The sequence below is a fragment of the Penicillium macrosclerotiorum genome (assembly GCF_028827735.1).
Source record: "Penicillium macrosclerotiorum strain IBT 26536 chromosome Unknown utg000012l_segment0_segment0, whole genome shotgun sequence".
In the NCBI taxonomy this organism is placed as follows: Eukaryota; Fungi; Ascomycota; class Eurotiomycetes; order Eurotiales; family Aspergillaceae; genus Penicillium; species Penicillium macrosclerotiorum.
In genome coordinates, this window is record NW_026643091.1 from 243,811 (window position 1) to 267,457 (window position 23,647).

The 23,647-nt window shown below is 45.6% G+C and overlaps 11 protein-coding genes across 11 annotated transcripts; 5 read left to right on the forward strand and 6 right to left on the reverse strand.

Annotated features, from left to right (window-relative positions):
• Positions 1–107: 107 nt before the first annotated feature.
• N7462_011471 (Fig1 domain-containing protein) lies at positions 108–1,081 on the reverse strand (the record flags this gene model as incomplete). The annotated part of the gene is made up of 3 exons (XM_057083185.1): positions 108–516; positions 587–950; positions 1,036–1,081. 3 exons carry the CDS (start codon positions 1,079–1,081, stop codon positions 108–110), a joined length of 819 nt encoding a protein of 272 aa, XP_056927924.1.
• Positions 1,082–1,886: 805 nt separating this feature from the next.
• N7462_011472 (uncharacterized protein) lies at positions 1,887–2,369 on the reverse strand (the record flags this gene model as incomplete). Its single annotated transcript, XM_057083186.1, has 1 exon — positions 1,887–2,369. One exon carries the CDS (start codon positions 2,367–2,369, stop codon positions 1,887–1,889), a length of 483 nt encoding a protein of 160 aa, XP_056927925.1.
• A 170-nt stretch (positions 2,370–2,539) lies between these two features.
• On the reverse strand, positions 2,540–4,673 carry N7462_011473 (Mg2+ transporter protein CorA-like/Zinc transport protein ZntB; the record flags this gene model as incomplete). Its single annotated transcript, XM_057083187.1, has 3 exons — positions 2,540–3,258; positions 3,307–3,507; positions 3,566–4,673. 3 exons carry the CDS (start codon positions 4,671–4,673, stop codon positions 2,540–2,542), a joined length of 2,028 nt encoding a protein of 675 aa, XP_056927926.1.
• Positions 4,674–5,625: 952 nt separating this feature from the next.
• On the reverse strand, positions 5,626–6,194 carry N7462_011474 (uncharacterized protein; the record flags this gene model as incomplete). Its single annotated transcript, XM_057083188.1, has 2 exons — positions 5,626–5,793; positions 5,841–6,194. 2 exons carry the CDS (start codon positions 6,192–6,194, stop codon positions 5,626–5,628), a joined length of 522 nt encoding a protein of 173 aa, XP_056927927.1.
• A 1,562-nt stretch (positions 6,195–7,756) lies between these two features.
• N7462_011475 (uncharacterized protein) lies at positions 7,757–9,476 on the forward strand (the record flags this gene model as incomplete). Its single annotated transcript, XM_057083189.1, has 6 exons — positions 7,757–7,927; positions 7,965–8,156; positions 8,221–9,019; positions 9,080–9,181; positions 9,245–9,295; positions 9,403–9,476. Coding segments are annotated over 6 exons (1,389 nt in total), but the record flags the coding sequence as incomplete, so codon positions are not given.
• A 736-nt stretch (positions 9,477–10,212) lies between these two features.
• On the forward strand, positions 10,213–11,871 carry N7462_011476 (uncharacterized protein; the record flags this gene model as incomplete). Its single annotated transcript, XM_057083190.1, has 3 exons — positions 10,213–10,271; positions 10,324–10,365; positions 10,416–11,871. The coding sequence occupies 3 exons, from the start codon at positions 10,213–10,215 to the stop codon at positions 11,869–11,871; spliced, it is 1,557 nt and encodes a 518-aa protein (XP_056927929.1).
• A 276-nt stretch (positions 11,872–12,147) lies between these two features.
• N7462_011477 (uncharacterized protein) lies at positions 12,148–13,618 on the reverse strand (the record flags this gene model as incomplete). The annotated part of the gene is made up of 4 exons (XM_057083191.1): positions 12,148–12,290; positions 12,338–12,482; positions 12,538–13,494; positions 13,553–13,618. 4 exons carry the CDS (start codon positions 13,616–13,618, stop codon positions 12,148–12,150), a joined length of 1,311 nt encoding a protein of 436 aa, XP_056927930.1.
• A 1,783-nt stretch (positions 13,619–15,401) lies between these two features.
• Positions 15,402–16,872, reverse strand: N7462_011478 (URC4/urg3 family protein; the record flags this gene model as incomplete). The annotated part of the gene is made up of 3 exons (XM_057083192.1): positions 15,402–16,273; positions 16,336–16,663; positions 16,720–16,872. The coding sequence occupies 3 exons, from the start codon at positions 16,870–16,872 to the stop codon at positions 15,402–15,404; spliced, it is 1,353 nt and encodes a 450-aa protein (XP_056927931.1).
• A 433-nt stretch (positions 16,873–17,305) lies between these two features.
• On the forward strand, positions 17,306–17,954 carry N7462_011479 (uracil phosphoribosyltransferase; the record flags this gene model as incomplete). Its single annotated transcript, XM_057083193.1, has 2 exons — positions 17,306–17,706; positions 17,759–17,954. 2 exons carry the CDS (start codon positions 17,306–17,308, stop codon positions 17,952–17,954), a joined length of 597 nt encoding a protein of 198 aa, XP_056927932.1.
• Positions 17,955–19,284: 1,330 nt separating this feature from the next.
• Positions 19,285–21,750, forward strand: N7462_011480 (glycoside hydrolase family 31 protein; the record flags this gene model as incomplete). Its single annotated transcript, XM_057083194.1, has 3 exons — positions 19,285–20,167; positions 20,253–21,348; positions 21,711–21,750. The coding sequence occupies 3 exons, from the start codon at positions 19,285–19,287 to the stop codon at positions 21,748–21,750; spliced, it is 2,019 nt and encodes a 672-aa protein (XP_056927933.1).
• Positions 21,751–22,230: 480 nt separating this feature from the next.
• On the forward strand, positions 22,231–23,592 carry N7462_011481 (fungal specific transcription factor domain-containing protein; the record flags this gene model as incomplete). Its single annotated transcript, XM_057083195.1, has 1 exon — positions 22,231–23,592. One exon carries the CDS (start codon positions 22,231–22,233, stop codon positions 23,590–23,592), a length of 1,362 nt encoding a protein of 453 aa, XP_056927934.1.
• Positions 23,593–23,647: the final 55 nt, after the last annotated feature.

Below are 23,647 nucleotides of genomic sequence, written 5' to 3' on the forward strand. Positions count from 1 at the left end.
CTATCATCCGCTAGCCTCTTAATTCTTTGGAGTTGAATCCACTAACTTTCATTTTTCATACTGACCAATGCAGCAGAGTTTATTTTCCGCCCAGGTGTCTATCCCAACTATACCGAACTCCCAGTCATGCTGTGTTGATCATTTTCATCATGAAGCCGTTTAATATAACTAATGCTTAATTTCATCGTCAAAATCCCAAGACCGACCAAGGCAATCAGTCCTACTCCGATCCATCCAAGTGCCATAGCTGAGCTTCCAACGTGGCCCGAGGCTGCACCGTAGGTGAGGGTTTCTGTCATTGACGCTGTAGAGCTGCTATTTATATGCTGCCACAGTATGGAGGTAAGGCCAAATCCAAACCCAAGGCCTGTGGTGAACAGACAAGCTGTAACCGCACTAGGTTTAGGAAATGGCCGCACCTCGATGTCTGATCCAGTTTCATCGAACTCCTCATGCCATCCAGGGAATGTTGAGAGAACTATCAAGCAAGTCGCAATCAAAATAATTGTGATAATTCTATGCGTTCTGTCAGTAAATTGAGGAAACTAGATGGTGGGATAGGAGAACTTGCATCAAGCCATCAAACACAATCTTTTCCCTGAAATCATTCGCAATCATGATTAAATTGAGCGGGTCCGGTGTGAATTCTGTGCTTGTGTTCCCTTGGCTGATGGTACTTTTTTCTGCCTTGATCAAATTGGCCAGAGCTCTAGCACTGCTGGAGCAAATGCGCTCTGAATCACTTTGCATCACGCAAAGTCCCATATACCCCGCTCGCACCTCAAGGCTTGTTCCGTTGCCAGTTTGCGATATACTGTGAATAGCCTGCATGATGGCTGTACTCACTTGTCCAGATACGGATGCAGTTGGAAAATTCGACGTGTATTGTAGCGACAATAAATAGATATTGCTCATGAGATTGGAAGAAGTGCAGCCTGCAAGTAGAATGGCTATGAGGAGATAAATTAACCAAAAAATTCAATAAAATATACAAATCATCTGATCTTTCTCACATAGCAAGGTTATTGGAAGAACCAAAATCATCATCAAAACGTGGTGAAACCCAATCATAGGTACCCATGTCGCTGTTGCGGCACATACGTCAACGTAATGTATTTCAATGTGGTCGAAGAAGGAACCTACAGTCTGGCAAAAGTGCCATAGCTTTATTGAAAAGGCGCGATATAAAGAATCAAGGAGAAAGGATAAGTCTGGAATGTGATTGAATTAGTTGCAAATAACGAGAGATTGGCAGAGCTGAAGGTACTCTACCTACCGTTTCGTCTGAGCGGGGTCAAATACCCTGGCTTACTAACGAAGCCTAGTTTGATCTAGACTAGTTCGTATTGTCTGATTTCGCTCTTCATGAACTGTTTGTTGGTAATTGATGGCGAAAAGACCTTTATGGAAAAGTCGTGTGCTTTACTGGCAACGGATCTATTTGGGATCTATATAGAGGAAGACATCGGGAATGGGTAATCTGGCTCAGGTGCTTCTGCAAACGGAAATCTGGATATCAACGGAGATCGGGAAGCCGTTTGGCAGGTGAATCCAGTCGGACTGAAACCTAATCTGCTGTCTGCCGGACTTGCTCAATTTAGCAGTATGCGCTGTATTGTCACCATAGCGTCCATCAACTGTAAGACTGCTGAGACAAACATGTATTGGTGAAGTTCATCGAAAGACACTAAATTTTGAACTAAAATAAGTATGTATGATCAAATTAAGCCCCGACAAAGCAGTCATATCTAGATCTGGAGCGATAACCCGCTCACTATTGGCATTACTTCGTTCATATAAACAGGCAGTCTCACAGGTCGGCACCCTTTCCCGCATACTCTTTAAATGTCTCCAAAGGCTGAGCGTTCCGACAGAAACATTTAGAGTTATGACAAGCGCCACCAGAGAATAATTGTCACTAACACAAGACTTTCAATCATCACAATCCCAGCAGTAAGCGCACTCTTGATACCAGCAGCAAGTGGATGAGTCCAAATTAGCACCAGCGGAACCAAAATAGAAATTGCGCTCGTAATCAGGAAGAACAACTTGATGCGAGCCCACCGAGGAGATAAAGTGCTGGAGATCCCAGATAGAATGATTTTCGGCAATGCGCTGCGAAAGGTCGGTTCTGACCTGTACCAGAATGGTACGCCAACAAATGCGATCACAATGATCATGATGGCAATGCTGACGGCACCTTGAATACCGGAATCCAGGTCCCGCGTCCAGATAATGGCAATTGGGGCCGCTGAAACAGCGCAATTCAACAGAATAAAGCTGATTGCAAAGCCGAATACGGCCCAGAGCGTCTGCGCTGCCCAGAGGCTTTGTTTGACTATCCATTGCCAAACTTTGAGGATGCTCATACTGAGCCAATTTCCTAGCCACCGGACTATGAGAAACATTGGAAGTGATCGGGGATGAACTGGCTCTCCATGTCTGTCTGCATATCTTCTGACATTATGTTTCATCGCTGTCTTGAGACTAGTGAGCCACTGGCTGCGTATGATCATCCGCATCATGTAAGAGAATGTTGTCACTCCAATTGCAACAGCGAAGAATTTCCAGATAGGAACTGGATTGGCAAAGGGCTCGACTTGCATGCCAAAAAAGACGTAGCGAATGACAATGGAATGAAGACAAATGCGAGCTCAGTGAGTCTTGTCACAGCACGAGTTTCGTCGATCGAGCGTCGACTGTCTAAAAGACCAATATTGGAAGTTAAGTATGTTGAAGTTCTCCGAAGTCGATCGACAATTCCATCGATTTCTGTTGAAAGCTTCCGCAGATCCTCTTTTACCTCTGATTTGGTCGCTGCACAATTATCGGTAGCACTCGGAGACTGAATAGTATCTAAAAAGGCCAAAAAAGGGCCCAGGGAGGCTTTGAGTTCTGGTAGCTCTCGTTGTGCGCGACCGATGAGCCGACGCCATAAAGCTAATCGATTCTCCATCTTTGTATCATCTAAAATTTCAACTTCCACTTCGTCAAGTATTCGGCATAGCTGATTGAGGAGAGTCAGCGTATCTTGCTTGATGATATGGAACAACGGTTTGATCAAGCTAATCGATCCTTCGGAGAATCTGAGCCCTTCGCAGATCTCTGTCTGAGTAGACTTAGTTTCGTTTAGTTCCTTCCCAAATTTCATGGTTGACCTTGGTGTTCGAAAGACTGTATCAAGATCGACTATTACTGCTCGCCGAGGCGCAATATGCTCAACTATGACTTTATGCTGTGACTTGTCATCCCACTCAACTATGCGTATCGGCTGCCTGGGTGTTCTTCTGACCGTCCAGAACCTACCAGATCTGCGGTTATCCCTTACACGCCGCGGTTCTTCATCAAATAAATAATGGAGACCATCTTCCATATCATCACTATCTGCTATGAATGACTCTTGCAAGAAGTCATATCCAGAATCATCGCCTATTCCCCGACGATTGTTTGGAGTCCAAAATCGATGGCTCTCGGTTATCTTCGGCAACGGGTCAAGAAGGACGATCACTTAACGGTCAGGTCTGCCTATAGTATATACCCATTACATTTCCGACCAATGACTTACCGACATCACAGGCTTGATTCATGAGCTTCCCTTTCCAAACTGAAATTCTCTCCTCTAAGCCACATTCTCTTTTCATCCGCACTGTTTTTGCAGGATCCGCTGACAAACTCCAATCAGACCTGAAGATATTTGTGACCACTCGCGTTTTAACATTTCCATGGCGGGTAAAATGCTCTGTGCTATCTTCGAGCAGATCCTCTAGGTCACGGTTTGAAAAGTATGTGGGCAGCCGGTATACAGGCCGGATCCACTTCAATGACATATAAGACTTCTCAAGTGATCTGGTCTTCCATGTTTGGGTCGATGGCTGGTCATATTCTGCACCGGCATAACCTGAATTCAGCAGATGCTCTTCAAAGAATTCTGGATTGATGCTGAAGGTTTCACCCAGGGCATCGATCGTAGGTTTGGAAATATCTTCCACAAGAATCAGACGCTGTTTTACTTCCGGTGGGGCGTAGCTAAGAGGCACAATATTTTCAACGTCAAAGATTTTTCGCGGAATGGCCTCAACGTTGTTGATATAGTCGTAGAAGGTAATTGAAGTCCGGTTGTGTCGGGACTCTTTAACAATATTTCCGTCTTTTATATGATCCAACACATGTCCTGCACTTTCAATGACCGTCTTGTATGGGCTCAAAACCCTTCCTTTTTCCTTTAGAGGGCCAGTTCCACTTAGAACAAGTGGTAATTCTTCTCGATATTGGCCCGGAGATGACGGTCTCGACTTTGGCAGTGGAATGTCTGAGGGAACCACAGAAAACTTCGGTTCGAGACACACCTCCAATGAAGTTCTCAGTGCGTCATCTTCCTCTCTGTGATCATTACTCTGCTGTTCGATGTATGGCTCACCAGTGGATGTGGACGATTCCGCAAGGGACTTGGGCAGAGCAATAGCCTCTGGAAATTCATTGTTAGCTGAGGAATAGCTCTGCAATAAATCATCTAGAGAATTCCGTGTATCTGATGCTATTCCAGAGCCCTGGTTGTGTTGCTCGTCTGCGACAAAATGCGTCTCTATGCTCTCGCGGGGTAGGTCTTTAATAGGTGCTGCAGGATATGGATGTTCCAACCATGCGAGAAGACCTTCAGGTGGCGGGTTTACCATCGTCAGATCAGATCCTAGGTTCAAATAGATGGTGCATATAGCCCTTGTGTGAGTTGGGTAAATGCGTTCTTGCACACGTAAATTGGGCTTGACCACAGTAGCTGAGATGAGCTGTGCGCAGATGGCTCGATATCAGTATTTGTCACGTGACAATAAAACAATTCTCCAGTCACCTGCAGCTCTAATTTTTGCGTACAGTGGGCAGCAGGGAAATGTCTCGGAGCCAAATGTGAGCATAAAATGACTCTCTGAGAGATAATTATTTCAGGATTTATCTCAATTCAAGGTCCCAATTCCGTGAACGATAGGCCGGCTACTTCAATCTCTTTCAGTGCTATATTTAGGATCGAGACAAGCTTACATAGCCTATCATCATGGATTAAGAGTATATGTAAGCCATAGTTACCTTTAATGTAGCCATATTTCTATTGCATCTCCTCGTCGATAAAAATTGAGAGACAGACATAACCATTTATTTTTGCGTGAGATAGCAGGTAGGTACCAATTCCCTCTTTTTACTTCACAAACTGATCCATGTTTACTTGGTATCTGAGAAGTGTAGTCTTTAGGCTGAGAAGTCGAAACTAGAGACCTATTCTCCCAGAAACTTGTCATCAATATTACTGGCTATCGAAATCAATGATCTACCCCGTTTGTCCATTTATGCTTTGTGACAAGTGTTCTCCTAGTCGCCTACCGTTCTTATCAACTGGTTCATCGCTACTTGCACATTTCATCAAATGTAACTCGCTCAAGAATAAATTTCGGAGTTCTGCGTCCAACGGCGTGTGTATATGTGATGTTAGTTGGACTATGCTATGTATTCCGTGGAAATGTCACCACTATTGCCTTGAGCAGCCCAAGAACCTCATGTGTTACAGGGAAGAAAACGATATTGTATCCATGGGGGCACGATCCCTCACAACGTCGTAATATGACTCCCTATTGTAGATTATCCCGATCGGCGAAGGGTTGGCTGAAATCCAAGACCATGAGTTGGTGGGTCCCGTTTCGATTGTACGATCTGGATGGCTTCAGATCCGATGAGTCGTCGACCAACAAGGTGTCGAATGTAATCCATAGTCCATTCCTGGTCTCTTTTGTTGGCGGTCTGAATACTCTCAACTCTGTTAGCATTTTATCAGATTAAATAGCTTTTAAACTGACGTCGTTGACTGGCGCTAGGAAGTTTTCGCTAATCCCAGGAGTCGGAACTTGGGATGCCACGACTTCGATGTTACCCCTTGGTTCAGCGTCGGCGCTCTTCACCCCAGTTGTATCGTCAATGATATTCACCGGATCAACCTCTCCAATCGGAAATATATCATAGTTCTCTAGAGAGTCATCGGTGGGGGAAAAGTTCCGTTCGAAGTTTAGCACGTAGCCCGCCATAGGCGCGCCAACGGCTTCGATCAGGGTTCCTTTGTCTGGTGCCCCCTCGGCAGGAACAAAGATCGCAAAATGCGCCCTTTGAGCCTCTGCATTCCGGGATGAAATAAGGTAAATTGTTCTGGCTGTCATCAAAGGCAATGGTAATTTGAAAGAGAAAGAAGTATTTAGGCGCTCATTCGCAGATTGTCTGCCCTCTGCCCTCACTGACGTAATACGACCGGGGCTAACGCTCTCCACTGCGGGGTAAACCAACTCTCTCCACCGATTGGGGTTCGTGTAGTGCAGGGTCATCAGTATTATATCCCACATGATGGCCTGTAACTCTTTTTATAACTATTCGGTACTGCCTATTATCCTTAGATATCATGTCCGGTCTCTTTCACCCTGCCTTCGACTTGCATATATACATACTCTTTCGATTTCAGTCACAATGTTGGGACATAAATATGTATATGTCCAAAATACTTGCAACTAGGCGGCTGATTCATCTGGAATGCTTTTAAGTCCTAGAATTTGACCAAGGGCATATTGTGATACAGGTATGCTGTGAGGTTCTTTTCTCCACTAATCATCCCCTTTCCAGTCACCGTAAATGAAATGGAAATTAAACAGACATTTTGCCCCTCAGCCTGAGTAGACCTCGGATCGGTGAATATTTCATTTTCAAGGCTCATTCGCAAAGGTATACATACAGGCCCACCCATGTTCGCCTTCCATATTGGAGACAACGGAAAAGCTCTTTCTAACCCTAATTACATGATCCCCTACGTCTAAAAATGTTATTTGTACTTTAAATTATGTCTCGGGTTTCAACGGTAATATCCAGACAGACAAGAGATGTAATCTTTCATACTATGATTCAAAAAATTGTGCCCGTCATTCCGTCCTCACTACTCCAAAGTCCGACCCAGTTGAGGATCAACCCAAGAACCGTTGTCAAATGGCGAGAAAACGAATGAATTATTATTTTACTATTATTTTTGTCTCCAAATTTCACATGCATGGCCACTTTGGGCCCCCTTTGTTCTCAATAGTGTGTTGAATGATCAACCTGGTTTCGCTTCGACGAAGCAACAGGGGGTCATATTTGATCACGTGGTCGTGGAACCCCGTAAGTTAGCGTCCCTGGTATGTACCTCTTTCCGCTCCCCGCACTGCCACTCAGGGCGAGTGACCAGAGCTGATATCAATTCAATATTGAAATTTGCTGTGCATTTTGTGATAAAATATCTCAACAATATGCCAAAGGCTGTCAGCTCTCCTCATCGCGTCCGATTTGCCCCCTTCCCCCAGGTATCGCTCACTGCTAGTGAAAATAACCCATATTTGTCGCTGGACAACATTTCTCCCGAACTTCTTGTAGTGAGACAATCCTATGCTAACTACATCACTCTTTGACAATTGGTGAACTAATGCACCCGGACTTCAGAACGACCCGTCGGAGATATTGACGGGACTCCCGGGATTGATTACAACCCCAAATTCCCCCTCACACCCGGGATCAAATGGAGCTCAAATTGGATCCCCAGGACTTCTTATGCAGCCTCGTCCTTCTGCAGCTCATCTTTTTATTGGTAATGAATGCTTTATCTCACAATCAAAAGATTGGATGAGCGTTTTGGATCCAGTAAGTCGAAATCAACAAAGACTAGCGGGACGACCAATTGTGAGGCTAATTTGATTCGAGCTAGGGCACACAATGCCTTCTCACTAGAGTGCCCAGTTGCACTCATCAAGAAGTCCAGGCGGCAGTGAGTGCTGCACATGTTGCCCAGAGGGGGTGGGAGGATTTAGGTTTTCAAACAAGACGAGAATATCTGTTCAAGCTTATAGATGCTTTGAGAGAGCTATCTCCTAAAATTGTGCGATAAACATTTGCAGCCCAGTACACCTTCCAAGGGCAGAGCTAACATAATTTCTCATAAGATTTCAGGGTTGTGCCGTGAAGTTGGAAAAACAGCAGGCGAGGCGGAATCGGAATTCCTTCGTGGTATAGATTGTATACATGCAGCATGCTCTATAGGGCCGGAGATGGCCGGCATGTTTCTAGGAAATGACCCTACCCTGTTACAAAGCTTTTACGAGCCTGTGGTATGTGTGAGACATATTTTGTATTTGTCGGCCTTTTGTGCAAGCCGATTTGCTGATTTGACAGGGTGTTTGCGTCTCTATCACTCCTTTTAGCTTCCCATTCATGACCCCTTTATGGTCCATTCCATATGCACTCATTACCGGCAATACCGTTGTATTGAAGCCGTCTGAGAAGGCTCCGTCTGTGCCGTGTCTATTGGCTAAGGCTGTGCTCACAGCTGGGTTTCCGAAAGGTGTATTCAACATGGTCCACGGGACACATTCCACCGTTCAAATGTTAATACTTCAGCCTGACGTGCAAGCAGTCAGCTTTGCAGGCTCAGAGTCAGCTGCCAAACAGGTTCATGATATTGCACGAAAAGCTGGGAAGCGGATCCAAGCAGAATGTGGAGGTAAAAATCACGGTGTGATATTAGAAGATGCCAGTATGATGCAAACTCTTTTCGCTATTGCTGGGAGTGCCTTTGGAGCTGCTGGACAAAGATGTATATCTCTTAGTGTAGCTGTCTTTGTTGGAAAAACAAATCAGTGGATACCGAATCTGGTTGAAGTCGCGCAGTCTATGGTTGTCGGTTATAGCGGTGATGCTGATACCAAAATTGGTCCGTTGATTGACCGTGCAGCCAAGACGAGAGTGACGGGGCTCATTGACAGGGCGGTTGAAGAGGGTGCCCTTCTTCTTTGTGACGGACGCAATACTCAAGTTCCTGGCTATCCGAAAGGAAACTTCATTGGACCCACGATCCTGACGGGCGTTGAAACGTTCATGGAATGCTATCAAACAGAAATCTTCGGCCCGGTCCTAATTTGCATGCAAGTCGAGACACTCGAAGAGGCAATTGAGCTGATCAACCAAAACAAATGTAAGTTAGAAAGTCCTCAGCCATCGACTAGGTCAAACTGACTCTATTCATTGAGTACAGACGGCAACGGATGCACCCTTTTTACAACTAGTGGGAAGCACGCCAAGACATTCCAACGGCAGGTGAATGTGGGACAGATAGGGATAAATATCCCATTGATTGGTAATGAACCTTGGCACTCCTGCTTATTGCTTTTACGGTTCTTATACTAACATATTCAATTAGCTCCCTACGGTCCCGCCATTCGAACAAGCAATAAGGCATCTTTTATGGGAGGTAAGAATAATTTTTTTTTTAATTTTTGCATTTTGAACCCTTTTAAATTCGAAATGATTCGGTCTTAGTACTATGGGTCTTGAGTAACTGATTTCATTTCTGTGAAGATCGACATGCTCCAGGGAAGACGTACTGGCCTTTCTTTACTACCACCAAAACAGTCTCCGCTCGATGGGATTAGTAGATCACATCAAATCCTTTGTGTATGGACTATTCTAGTCATCGGATTCGCTATTTCAATACAAGAAGTCAATCCTGATGTAGAAAGTCCTGACCTCTACAAGTGCTCAAGATGTTTTCAATTCCGTTACCCCAAAATCGTTCCATGACTATGAAATATACGTATTTCACCCTTCAATAGAAGTGATTAAATTCAGCAGACTTAAGTTCAGTTTTCTCAGAAAGAGTGCAGAATTGATATGCATTTCAGCCACAAATCGACTATTTACTACATGCCAAATCATAATACCTAGATAATGTGCAACGCAGAATTAAATCTATGGCAAGCGGTTCCCTTATCAATAGGCCGCGATAAGGGCAGGCACTTGGAAGATAAGCGCAGGGGAGTGGAAATACTCTGATAAGAGTCCCGCCCGAGAAGTGGATCTGTTTGTTGAATGCCATAACAACTTCCACGCACTCTCTTGCAGCCAAGTACAGACAGCCAGCCTGATTAGCAGGGGGCGGGGTCGTGCCAGTATCCCGTGACTTAAAATGCCCCCACAATCACTATCCAGAGTTCTTGTCCAGTACATCTACTTCTTCAAATCGACGGAGCTGCCATCGTAAGTTAGAATCAGAATGATCGCTGACCCTTCTTATCCCTCTTGTCGGTAACAGTTTCTAATCAATTTCTTGGGACATTCTCTTATCGGTCGCTCATAACATCTAGAAGTCAGCTCAAGGATTCAACAATAATGAATAATCCCTACAAACTGTGGCTGGCTGGCAAGGAAGAGCCTGGCCGAGGAAATCTGTCGGTCATCATTCTTGCGGCTTTGAGATCGTTGATACTAATTAAACCGAAGTATCTCTATTGAAGATCCTGCAACTGGAGAGATATTTGCGCAGTAAGAGAGAAGCTCGAGTTAGCTACAGTCATTCATACTGACATACAAAGATGCCATACTGCTTCCGAAGAAGATGTCGAAGCTGCAGTGAGCATTGCTCACTCGGTATTCAAGTCTGGTATTTGGTCTCGTGCTAGCCGACATCACCGAGCAGATGTGCTCGAAAAATGCGCGACAATGCTCTCAGAATCTCTACCGGAGCTGATTCAATTGGAGACGAAACAAACAGGCCGAGCTATCAAGGAGATGAATGCTCAAGTGCCTGCACTGGTGAAATGGTTTAAATACTATGCGTCTCTGCTCCGGGTTGAAGAAAGGGCAGTGCTTCCAACCAGTGGATCACTCCACAACTTCGTTGATCGAGTTCCTTTAGGCGTTGTGGTACAAATAACGCCATTCAACCACCCCCTTCTTATCGCTGTCAAGAAACTGGCCCCAGCTTTGGCAGCTGGAAATAGCGTTATTGTCAAGCCCAGTGAATTAACACCCTTGACAACTTTATTGCTAGGCAGAATTCTTGGTAAAGCAGGAGTACCACCAGGAGTACTTCATGTTTTACCTGGATACGGTGCCACGACGGGAAAGGTACTGGTCTCTCATCAATTAATTCGGAAAGTTGACATTACTGGTGGCACAGCTGCCGGTAGGGCGATTGGGGGTATTGTGGGGGGCAACTTAGCCAATTATACCGCCGAGTTGGGTGGTAAGGCACCTTTGATTGTTTTTCAACATGCTGATCTTGACGTTGCGGTGAACGGCATCGCATTCGGGAGTTACATTGCAAGTGGACAAACCTGCATCGCGAGCACAAGAATTATTGTGGAAAATAAAGTTATGAATCAGGCCCTTGACAAGTTGAAGGCCAAAGTGGAAGGAATTCGAAGTCGCATAGGAGATCCAAAAAACCTGGCTTCCATGATGGGACCTATGATATCACAAAAGCAACTACAAAATGTGGAAAGACTAGTTCAAGAAGCAATTGCAGGCGGCAGTGCAATACCGCTCACCGGAGCAAGAAGAATGACAGGGAAAAGCTCACTTGATGAATTCGATCTCTCCAAAGGGTACTTCTACGAACCCACGGTTCTGTTATCTCAAGATGGTGGAAATGGTATCACTAAATCCAAGATTTGGAAGGAAGAAGCATTTGGACCTGTCATTGTCGTCGTTGGATTTGATACCGAAGAGCAGGCAATCAACCTAGCTAACGATGCTGAATTTGGACTGGGCGCTAGCATCTGGACCAAAGACCTCTCACAAGCATTTCGGGTGTCAGAGCAAATCGAAGCAGGAATTGTGTGGGTCAATACACACCATCGGAATGACCCTAGCAGTCCCTGGGGAGGAATAAAAGCGGCGAGCGGAGTTGGAAGCGAGAATGGAGTTGATGCATTTAATGCATACACAACAGCCAAAAGCACCATTATCAATTTTGCTACAGCTGAAGAGTCACTTGCAACGGATGATTGGTTTGGAAATGATACAAATCGGGTTCGCTACGGATGAGCTGAGCAATTACTGCTCATGATTGCATAAAACTTTCTACCAATTGATCCTAAATGACAAAAATACAAAAAGGAAAAGAATTGAGAGAGATAGACTACCGTGTAATCTGTGATACTTGTTGCTCTTGCCCCATGGCTGTAATAATTGTTGAGTTCAAACAGATATTCTTGATCCTTAGAGAATTCAAAATGAAAAGGTTATGATATTAAAGTTGAATGAATTCTAATACAAAATTCGCAAAGAAAAGAGTACTGATTATCTTTGCCGGATATCGCTTTAATGGGCAACGTCCTCCCAATTTTGCCAGCCTCTCCCTTTAACTTGAGCTAGCTCCTCATCCGTATACTTCTTTCCTACAGTGAAATAACCGGCATTAATCTTGGCATCAATTTCCACACGGGAGTCCTGAGGAATCATATCTGTCAAGAGTCAGTATTTGTTCATGAATATCCATGAAGTGACTCACGTTCTGGAATCGGAACCCTGTCTATGATTGGAATTCCTTGATTTACAATGGCATCGTACTTCATGTTTGACATTGAAAGCATGCGATCAATCTTTGTGATACCCAGCCAGTGAAGAATATCTGGCATAAGCGCCTGAAAGCGCATCTGAGTTTCAAAGGTTAGATTTTGATCCATGAGAGAACTATTTGTGAGTGCTTACATCTCTCACGCCAGCAATGTTTTCCGTGCGGGTGAAGTACTTATCTGCTGTATCACCACCTCGTTTGCGTGCATTATATACCAGATATTTGACGACTTCACCCAGGGCTCTTCCCTCTTTTCGGAAGTAGATGACAACACCAGAACCGCCATTTTGTGCTTCTTTAATGGCTTCCTCAATGCCAAAAGCAAGATATGGACGGCAGGTGCAGATATCCGACTGGAACACATCAGAGCCATTGCACTCGTCGTGAATTCTAAGCGCAAGCTTCACATTTGGGTCTGAAACCTTTTCAGGAGGCCCAAAAATATAGACTGTGAGACCACCGATAGGAGGAAGGAAGACTTTGATATCTGGGCGTGTAATCAATTCTGGAAAGCTTCCCCCACATTTTTCAAATAACGTCCTCCTTAGAGTGCCCTCGTCAATATTGAATCTTTCTGCAACTCCTGGGAGATACCAAACAGGCTCAACAGCAGCTTTGGTGACCCTAACATCTCCTTCACTACTGACAACAATGTCTCCGTCCACTTGAAGGCGCCCTTCTTTCAAAGACTCGCTTATCTCGGCCAGTCGCATAGTGGCTTTGGTGATAGCTATTGTTGGCCGCACGTCCAGACCAGAATCAAGATAGCTCTTGAAATGACGGACTATATCATGACCAAACGGATCCATTGCGACAATTTTTGTTTTATCGCCCCAAGTCTTCTGAGGGGGAAAATTGAAAATCGGCTCCGTGTTTTCGAAACTGGGTTTGAAATCAGGCGGAAGATCACCAGCAGCAATTGCCAGAGCATTGTAAATCGAGTAACTGCCTCCATGTGCTCCGATAGCATTCCGCCGAGTAATTGTCTTGGTGTTTCGTGATACTAACACTGGACCTCGTGCCTGAGGGTCTAGTTTTCCCCATTCCAGCGGTACTGGGTCAACAACACTCTGGCCAGGATATGTTGTCAACTGTTGGATAATAATTAGCTCTAGAAGATGCTCTTTTAAAGTGAATAGTATCACTGACAATGATTCGATCGCTGGCTCGAGCTGAGTTTGGCCGATTTTGGTTTTTCGTTGATTCAATCGCCATTATGACCGTGACTAAGCCTTGATGATTTACAGAAATGAGCAAATATGCTTGAATTTATTGAAGAATCAATTGGCCTTTTTAAACCTGTTTCATTAATCAATGGGTGTAGACCCCTCATTACCTCCCTCTCTTTATTGGGAGCATGCCTAAAACTACGTGCATGGGCCGCGATAAGAGAGATTAAGATAAGAGGATAAGAAAGCGATAATGATGATAGACTTCTTATCTACACTATCACCACTCATCCGCTCCTCGGTTTAATCTTATCGTCGTTATCGATGATGTATCAGGTAGACCTAAGATAGCAGCATATCGTTCAAATCGCTAATTAAGTTATCTTGAATGGTAAAGTCGATAACAGATATAGTTTGAAGCCCTAAATTAGGAAAAAGAAATATGGGTCTATGTGAAAGTCTTATAGAAGACTTTCCGCCAGAGCTTGTTTCCGTCGAAGTTTGGCAGCACACATAGCAGAAACCACACCTTATAAGTTGATTCCTAAATTTAAAGGCACATTGAGACAGCAATATGTCCATGAACATAAAGAATTCTCAAGCTTTTTCATTTAATGATGGAATCCCAAATCAAAAGAACCTCCATATGCTCCCGCAAGGCAATCACCTTTTGAGTCTGATGACTATACTTCGTGATTCAAACACCAATTACAGATCATTCTGCGAGGTAACAGAAAGAATTGGTGACAAGCTTATCAGTGCAGGTACCTATATTGTCCCAGAGCCTCTGTTAAATCAAATAATCATTAATCTGCATAGCGCTTGACCTTCTCCCTTATATACCAGCCAGTGTTAAGACTCCCACAGGAGCAGTGTTTGAAGGAACAAAGGAGAAGACCCACATTTGCGCTGTAAGTATCCTCAGGGCTGGCGCTAGTCTAGAGAGTGCTGCTCGGCGTGGATATAGGTATGTTTTACTTGTACCATTATAATAATCAGAAGGTGGTTGACAGTAATGGAAAGAGGACCACTTTGTTTTGGTAAAATTTTAATACAGCGGGATGAAAAGACCTGCCTTCCGAAGCTTTTCTATTCTAAGCTTCCCGCCAGCATTTCGTCTCGGAGTAAGCTATGATATTAACTTTCCCACAAATGAATGGTGATTGACTGACATGACCACAAGCGGTTTTGATACTTGAGCCCATGCTAGCTACGGGAGGATCAGCATGTGCTGCAATAGAAGTTATCAAAGCAAATGGTGTACCGGAAGAAAATATTGTTTTCGTCAACATAATAGCAGCACGGCGTGGGGTAACAACGCTTCTCAGCCGATTCCCGTCTATACGACTTGTCACTGCAGCAATCGATGACGAACTTACATCCGATAAGTGTGTTTTTTTTTTTTTTTTTGATTTTAGGCAGTGAATAATCTGACGTCTCGCAGTATCATCAATCCGGGATTAGGTGACTTTGGAGATCGTTTCTATGGAACTGAGAGCTGATGTACCGTAATTTGAAACTTGAAAGAAATTCCACTTATGACCAATATTTTGACTGGAAATGGAATGGCTTTTTTTCAAACGGGATTTTGAATAAATGCATCCAGAAACAAGTCAATTCAAAGAGAGACCAAAAGAGGACCAGAAGCAAAACTATTTGATGTGCAAGAAGTGGGAGATGTGGTCTGACACACAGGGGGTGTGGAACAAGAAGGCATTTGTCCGCATTTCCGTCATACTTAAACTAAAATGAGTTGTTTAGGTTTCTCAAATTTGATTATTCCTAAAACTCGCAGCGATCTCTCTATTGAGGGGAAACAGATGGATTTTCTAAAACAAAGTCCCGTCACCATCTATCAGAATTGGGCTTGACTTTGTCTGTGGACGCAATTTGGCCGCTAGCTCGCGACCTCCTTTCCATGAGCCAGCCTCAAGCGTTTGCGGCATATTCAGTGAAACGCCTTGTTTGGCGAACTTCTTACACACGAGTTCATGAAGTTTATCAAGCAAGGCTACAGTCATTGCTCTCCATTCGACAATAACGTCACTGGTAGCCTCGTAGCTCGGAAGATCTCCCTGTGACTTCTGAAGTCCCTGTGATAGGGTGTTCTCTTTGAGTTTGAGAACCTCTAAATCGACAAATAGTCCGCCATTGCGATATTCGGGTAGCCCTGTTCCTTTTTCAGTGTTGATCCATTTGAGGTCCATAACACGCATGAACGGGACTGTCAATGAATATGCCAGCCACTGGGTTAACTTGTGGAAAGGTTGAATGTTCAAAGTATTGTTTTCACTCTGTTTACCAGAGTCGACATTTTCGAGAACTTTCAAGGGCCATGCATCTCCTATTGGCACGCCTGAGATTTGGGTTCGGTTTTTTGGCCAGGCAGGCAGTAGGGTCTCTTGCAATATTGTCCATAAGGTAGTAAAATCCAAGGAATCAGACTGCCCCTTCTGTTCAATCAAGTAGTCTAGTATATCATCCGTGAGAAAGATAAAGTGTGGAACGGGATCCATAAAAGACCTACCAACGAGATTCCCAGGCCTGCCTTCGGAACCGAAATACTTTGGAAGGCTCAGGAGTGATAGTCCAACTTGATTGAGCAAGCCTACTCGAGAGGAGTCACCTACAATCGGATTCTTTTCTGATATCTGAAAGTGCTTGCGAAAAGTGTCAAGAGTAAGATTCGCAAGACCTTGCCCTTTATTTTAATAAAGACAGGTTTAGCCCATGAAGATTAAGTAGTGACAGAGAACTACTTACCGTCAACATGTTCGTTTGCTCCCGTCGCACCACTGGTAAAGGCGCCAGACTTGAACATGTATAGGGCCGCGACTGCAATGCCTTCGCTTCTACCGTAGACTCCGCCCGTTTCTGGCTCTGTGAAATTCCAGACGTCCCCTGCTCCAGCATCAAGAAGAACAGAGACGAAAAATAGATCGATCAAACGACGTGTTATTTCCGACTTGTCTACCCCTGCAAGCTTCCACTGCTGAATGAGATCATCTACTCGAGGCAATCCACCAATTTCAAAGTGCTGCCATCTACCGTGTGGGGGGATCTTGTCGAATCTATCTGGTCCAAAGTCACGCTGTGTTCAAATTGTCATCGATAATGCCAATAGCTGCCAGGATGATATCAACGTACAGTGATAATCGATACCACAAAGTCCGCAACTTCAGGCATACGACTAGGATTGTATGTGAAATGGGAGAGATCTCCCCTCTCGGCGACCTGTAGAACCAGGTGAGCTCTCTCACGCACTGCCTGAAGGCTCTTCAGATATTCAATATCTGCCATGATGGGCTTGAGGAAATACAAATGTGGTTGATAAGACTCGAGATGAATAGAAATATAGTAGTGAGATAGATAACTCCGGACGATAGTATCTTCTTTTATCGCCGCAATGAAAGTAAATGGTCTGGTTTCAGTTGTTCTTTGTACAAGCTTACCCCGCCGCGCGGCCCCGTCCGCCTCCGCCCCGTTTGATCAGGTTACATGGCGGCGATAAGAGCGATAACAAATCTTGATAAGGGATAAGGGATAAGTGATAAGGATAAGGATAAGGCTTTATCGCGTGTGCTCGATCTTATCCTTATCGGCCTCGGCTTGGTCCCCTCTATTAATCATATAACTAATCTCTTGCTGCATTTGTTGTATTTTTTACCCATCAAGTGGAAGGACTCGGACAGATTTTGATACCATTGATCATTAAGATCAAAATCACAAGACGATGTCGGCTATCAAAACAATCAATGACTCAGAAGCGTCCCAAATTTTATCACAGCTTCGAGATCAATCGCTCAGTTCAGGAACTGTCCGCCGACTAGTTGCGAAATTGACCTCAACATTAACAAAATATGTGTTAAAGAACCATAAACCCGGGGAGAAGATCGCAGTTATTGTGGTATTACGCTCTGGTTTGGCAATGGCGGATTCCTTCCTCGCGGCTCTACCAGAGGATGCCGATACAGTGACCTACCACCTTGGTTTATTCCGGGAGAAACAATCTCTTCGGCCCGTTGAATATTATAACAAACTACCTCGAAAGAGCGATAGAATTAAACGAGCATATATTCTCGATCCATTGGTTGCCACGGGTGGCACTGCGAGAGCAGCAATTGATATTTTGAAGTAAGTTCACTCAATCAAGTTGCCAGCGATCTAGTTGCCTAATATCAAATAGGGACTGGGGTGTGGAAAAGATCACACTATTTTCTTTACTTGGCAGTGAGACGGGGATCAATAATGTTGCTCATGCTTGGCCAGAAGGGGCTGAAATATGTGTTGGAGCAATTGATAAGGAGCTTGATGATAAAGGATATGTCAAACCAGGACTGGGAGACATCGGAGACCGGCTTTTTGGCACAGCTTTGGAATAGTCATTTTCCTCATATAGAAGCCGATTGGCCTAATCGCATTCGTGATGAATAAATATAAAAAGCTGCTTCTTTCATATATCATTTGTTTTGAATTTGATCGAATCGTGTCCCAATTTGCCCATAAATGGTCCAAATGCGACTCCTATTGCCCAACGAATCAAAGAAGGATCAGAAATCCCCTGGCCCTTTGCCCCCAACTCTTATATGCTGGTAGCCAGTCTATATATTTCTCATATAATGCGATTGAAGCGGTAAGTCCCAGAGCCAGGGCAAGTCTCGTATCAATTTCTACTTCCAGAAACCGTTGCTCAATTCAATTCGAGCCACAGTAGGAGTGACAACCCTGTACCTACCAATAAATTCAATAAGAAAACTGAGGATTCTCATTGACAGAAGCTCTAGCAAAAATTTAGAGAATGGATCTTCGCGTTTTACCCGGATCTTATCGCATACTTTCATTTTGCTAGTGTCGACCGCATGATAGTACTCTTGTAACTGAGGACATGGATTGATGGGATTGACGGCAAACGCTCTGAAGGATCTGGTTGGATATCAGAAGTGGCCTTGCTGTTGAGAAATCGTACCATAATTCACCTTGGACAAGTGTGTTTTATGTCTCGCATTTGCGAATGAACGAAATGCTTTGCATAATATTTTGATATTTTCAGATATTTCAAGCCCTGCAGAATGATTCAAGAGGAATCGAATCAGAAGCTCATTACATGCTGCATGTACTGGGACGACAGCTCCGATAGTGATTGACGTCTAGCCGTGCAGTTAAATTAATACACTGAGGAATTAGGGAATGAGGTCTTGAATGTACGCGAAAACGCTGTACTCCAAGAAGCAACTACTCTGCACATGATAATCCCATTTACTTATATATAGGTGCGCCTCTGGATCGTAAAACACTCATGATACCCGGTGAAGTTCTGTTATAGATGAAATATGGGGAAAATCAATAATTGACGCTAACCGTTTCTGCCCGGGAACGAGCCGATCGGAGCCCCTCACTGGTTTCGATTATGTATTGTGTCGCCCACTTACCATTTTTGGCCAGCCCTGTGATGAAGGGTCATCCAATATCTGACGTAGATGCACGAAGGCGGCGGGGTATACCATAAAACACTCGACACAATTCTGTGCTCTCCATGTTCTCCTCCGGAATCAAAAGCGTTCGCGCCGCCATCGCTACTTGGCACTCCGGCGGGGGCGGAGAGCGTAGAAGATCTGATGGATAAAAGACGAATTCGCGGGGGTAAATTGAAGAATAACACGCAATCCTTCGGAGATTTAGCCAGTCAATTATCATCTCAAATTCGCTGGCAAGATGTTTCGTGAGGAAGGAAGTCGATTGGTGTACGAGTATGATACTGAACAGTTCTGGATCGAGCCGTGGGGCGAAAACGCGTTTCGGATCCGAGCGACGAAGTGCGCCACCATGCCGATGGAGGATTGGGGTCTCTGTGCCAAGGTAGCGGATTCGTCGTTTCCAATGATTTCTATCTCGTCTGCCTTTGCAAGTATTGATAATGGTAAAATCCGGGCGGTCATTTCTAAATTTGGGAAGCTGACCATCTACAACTCCAATGGCAAAACCCTGCTTGAAGAGTATACCCGGACTCGCCGGGATATCCTAGATGCCAAATGCAGCGCCATTGAGGTTGAGGCTCGCGAGTTCAAACCCATCCTTGGTGGGGATTACCATCTCACCCTGCGACTGGAGAGCGTTGACCCAAATGAGAAGATCTTCGGCATGGGCCAGTATCAGATGCCATACCTTGACCTAAAAGGCCATGATCTAGAACTGGCTCATCGCAACTCTCAGGCCAGTGTGCCCTTTGCACTTTCATCTCTCGGATATGGGTTTCTCTGGAATAATCCCGCAATCGGGCGTGCCGTCCTAGGAAAGAACATTATGAGCTTCGAGGCCTATTCCACTAAAGCAATGGACTTTTGGATGGTAGCCGGCGATTCACCCGCTGAAATCGAAGAGGCCTATGCAAATGCTACAGGCAAAGTGCCGATGATGCCCGAATTTGGTTTAGGATTTTGGCAGTGTAAGCTGCGGTACCAAACTCAGGAAGAGCTCCTGGGCGTAGCGAGGGAGTATAAACGCCGGAAATTACCGATCGATCTGATCGTGATTGACTTCTTCCACTGGCCCAAGCAAGGAGAGTGGAAATTTGACCCGGTCTACTGGCCTGATCCAGGTATATTTCTCCTGTTAACTACCTTGATTGATGACTACTTCAAACCTCTATGATCTCTAGTAACTAACTCAAAATACTCCTATAGGTGCAATGGTCAAGGAACTGAAGGAAATGAAGATTGAATTGATGGTTTCTATCTGGCCGACCGTTGATAAAAAGTCAGAAAACTACGAAGAGATGCGCGAAAAAGGTTTTCTGATTCGCGTTGATCGAGGTGTTCGAACTGGTCTTGATTTTGAAGGCGAGACTGTTCATTTCGACGCCACCAATCCTAAGGCAAGAGAGTACGTCTGGGGTAAGGTAAGGCAAAACTACTACGAGAATTACGGAATCAAAGTGTTCTGGCTTGACGAAGCAGAGCCCGAATACACAGCCTATGATTTCGATATCTACCGATATCACCTTGGGTCGAACCTTGCTATCGGAAACATATATCCACGGGACTATTCCCGGGCTTTCTCCGAAGGAATGACCCGCGAAGGCCAGCAAAATGTGGTGAACCTGGTGCGATGCGCTTGGGTCGGGAGTCAGAAATACGGCGCACTGGTGTGGAGTGGCGATATCGCCTCGTCGTGGAGCAGCCTCCGCAACCAGCTTGTGGCCGGACTCAATATGGGCCTAGTGGGTTTCCCCTGGTGGACTACCGACATCGGGGGCTTCCACGGGGGCGATCCCACTAGCCCCGACTTCCGCGAACTCTTTGTGCGCTGGTTCCAATGGGGTACTTTTTGCCCTGTGATGCGCCTGCATGGGGATCGTGAGCCCCGACAGGCGCAGCAAGGTACGACCGGGGGTGCGTCGTGTTGCAGCGGGGCTGAGAACGAAGTCTGGTCTTATGGACCGGAGGTATATGAGATTTGTAAGAAGTATATGCTCATTCGTGAGGATCTGCGGCCCTACACCAGGCAGCTGATGCAGGAGGCTGCCGACAAGGGAACCCCGGTGATGCGAACGCTTTTCTACCAGTTCCCATGTGATGAGAAGTGCTGGGAGGTGACTGAGCAATATATGTATGGCGACAAATACTTGTGCTGTCCTGTGCTGGGCGCAGCCGTGGCCACGATGACAGTATATCTTCCATGTCTTGCTGCAAGGGAACGGTGGAAAGAATTTGCTGGAGAGGAAAGCTGGGAAGGAGGCCAGCAGATCGAGATCGATTGCGCCATCGAGACCATGCCGGTGTTTGTCCGCATCGAACAGGTTGACAGCAAATAGATTTCAAACTGGAAAATTAGAGGGTGGGCCAGGATTGCATCTAGGAGTTGGGGCTGAAAAAGAGAGAACACCCTGAGGTAGAAGAGAACAGCGTGTCTGAGCTACTATACACAGCAGGGTAGCCCTATATAACCACATCTTCCTATCACCCCGCTAGTCCCTGTCCACAGGTTATTTCCCCGCTATAGTATTTTGAATCTAGGAATGCCTTGAAATGTCCGCTTCCGAGCGCGCTTTCTGAAGGGTGTAGAAGCTTGGTCTCTGGCTGCGGAGCGTACAAAAAACGGACCGAATATGTGGGGGCAACTTTCGTCTCCACTCAATTTAGTTCGAATGACCCGAAGTACCGGGCCCGCAAACGGGTATAAAGCCGCGGAGCCTGTTTCCTCCCCTTCTCTCCTCATCTGCCATTTACAGCCCGCCCCATGGAGGAGAATGAAGCAGCCACTTCCGGCAAGCGGAAGACTGGCAAGGGTTCGAGACGGACTCGTACACCCTTGAATTGCACCGTTTGCTGTCGGCATTTTACGCGCAAGGAGCACCTTGTCCGACACCTGCGGATCCACACGCAAGAAAAGCCATTTACATGTGAGACCTGCGGGAAGGAATTCTCTCGTATGTCAGTGCTTGCTTTTTCGCGAGACTTCCCCGTCTGAAATTGACCATGCTTGACTGCTAGGGATATTCTAGCTCGTCATGAAGAGACCCATACCCATAAGCGACAACCAGGAACCACGAAACCCCCATCAAATAGAGCGTGCTTGCAATGTGCAACCAGTCGGATTCGCTGTACCAGAGAATATCCTTGTATGCGCTGCAATTCCAAAGGCCTCCGCTGCGAATTCCCGATGTCGCCGAGCACCAAGCTAGACGGAGGGCGGAACAAGGAGGGCGTATCGGATGCCGACCCAAGCCCGGGTTCAGAAGTCCTAGTCTCTAGCGAAACTATACCAGGGCCCATCGACCTGCCAACTCAATTGCATGACGTACAGCACACTCAGAACTCATCCGGCTTAGAAATTCCTGTGCATAGCAATAATCGGGATGTGCTATCCATCGGCGGCATTCCCCATGGTTCGCTCGTGTATGAACCCAGCTTAAACCCGGTCGTCAGCCCTGAAATGATGACCGGCATAAATTGGCTCTCACCAGGCCAAACAATTCTCCAAGAATGGGGGAGCCAACTGGCCCAAATCACGGAGAATGAGTTCTTCCCGCCGGTGTTCAATATGATGGATCTTCCAGAGATACCCTCCCTCTTCAGTACTGTCACTGAACAGGAAGCGGTCCCTAGAAACCCCGGTCAGCTCGATTCAGATCCTACCCCGCTAGGTTCCTGGGAAGATGCAGAAAATAATTCTGAGGTGACAGGATCGAACTCACCTGAGGTGCTCCTCGACGCGCTGTCAACGGACACGCCTGGATCGGTGGAAAGCAAATACTATGTCCATGTGGTGGGGTCAAGAACCCCATTCCAACGCAAGTCTCGTAGTACGTGGACGGCACCGGAAGGATTGACTTTGCCAGATCTTTCAACCTCTGCCAGCATTACTAGCAGTACTCCATCGTCTGTCAACCATTGGCTAACACCAGAGGTGTATGCCAGGGTCGTCGTGAGTATACAGGAGCATATGAATGGCCAGTGGGAAATTCCTCCGCTAGAATATTTTCAACATTGTGTACACCTCTATTTTGACCGACTGCACCCCAACTTCCCCTTCATCAACAAAACAACCTTGCTCACCACTGACTCCCACTGGGTTCTGTTGACAGCAGTTGCTGGCGTCGGAGCGGCGTATCTACAATCACCCCCGGGGCCACAATGGAAGACTTCACTAATGGAGATAGTGGAAACGACTTTGGCTATTCATCTCGTTCGCTACCAAAATGCCTCCCAGGCGACAGATTCGATGCATCGTTCTGATATGCATATTACACCGGAGCTGGTCGATGAGCTCATACCTCTTATCCAAGCCAAAATCCTACATATGCTGTTTATGCTCCATAGTAGTTCTTTGTATATTCTGCGACGCGTGGGTTTTGAGCGAGCTGAACTAGCGCACTGGTGCTCATATCTTAACCTTCTGCCATTACCATCAGAACCTCTTTCTCCACTGATAGACGCTATAGATGTGCAGCTTTGGGTCAAAACCCAGTCGCGCCTCCGAGCGGGCATGATGATATGGGTAAGTGCAAAGATCAAGTCATAAACATGATGAGTTTTTGACATCAAAACCTCAGCTCTTGGATTCTATGGTTTCCTAT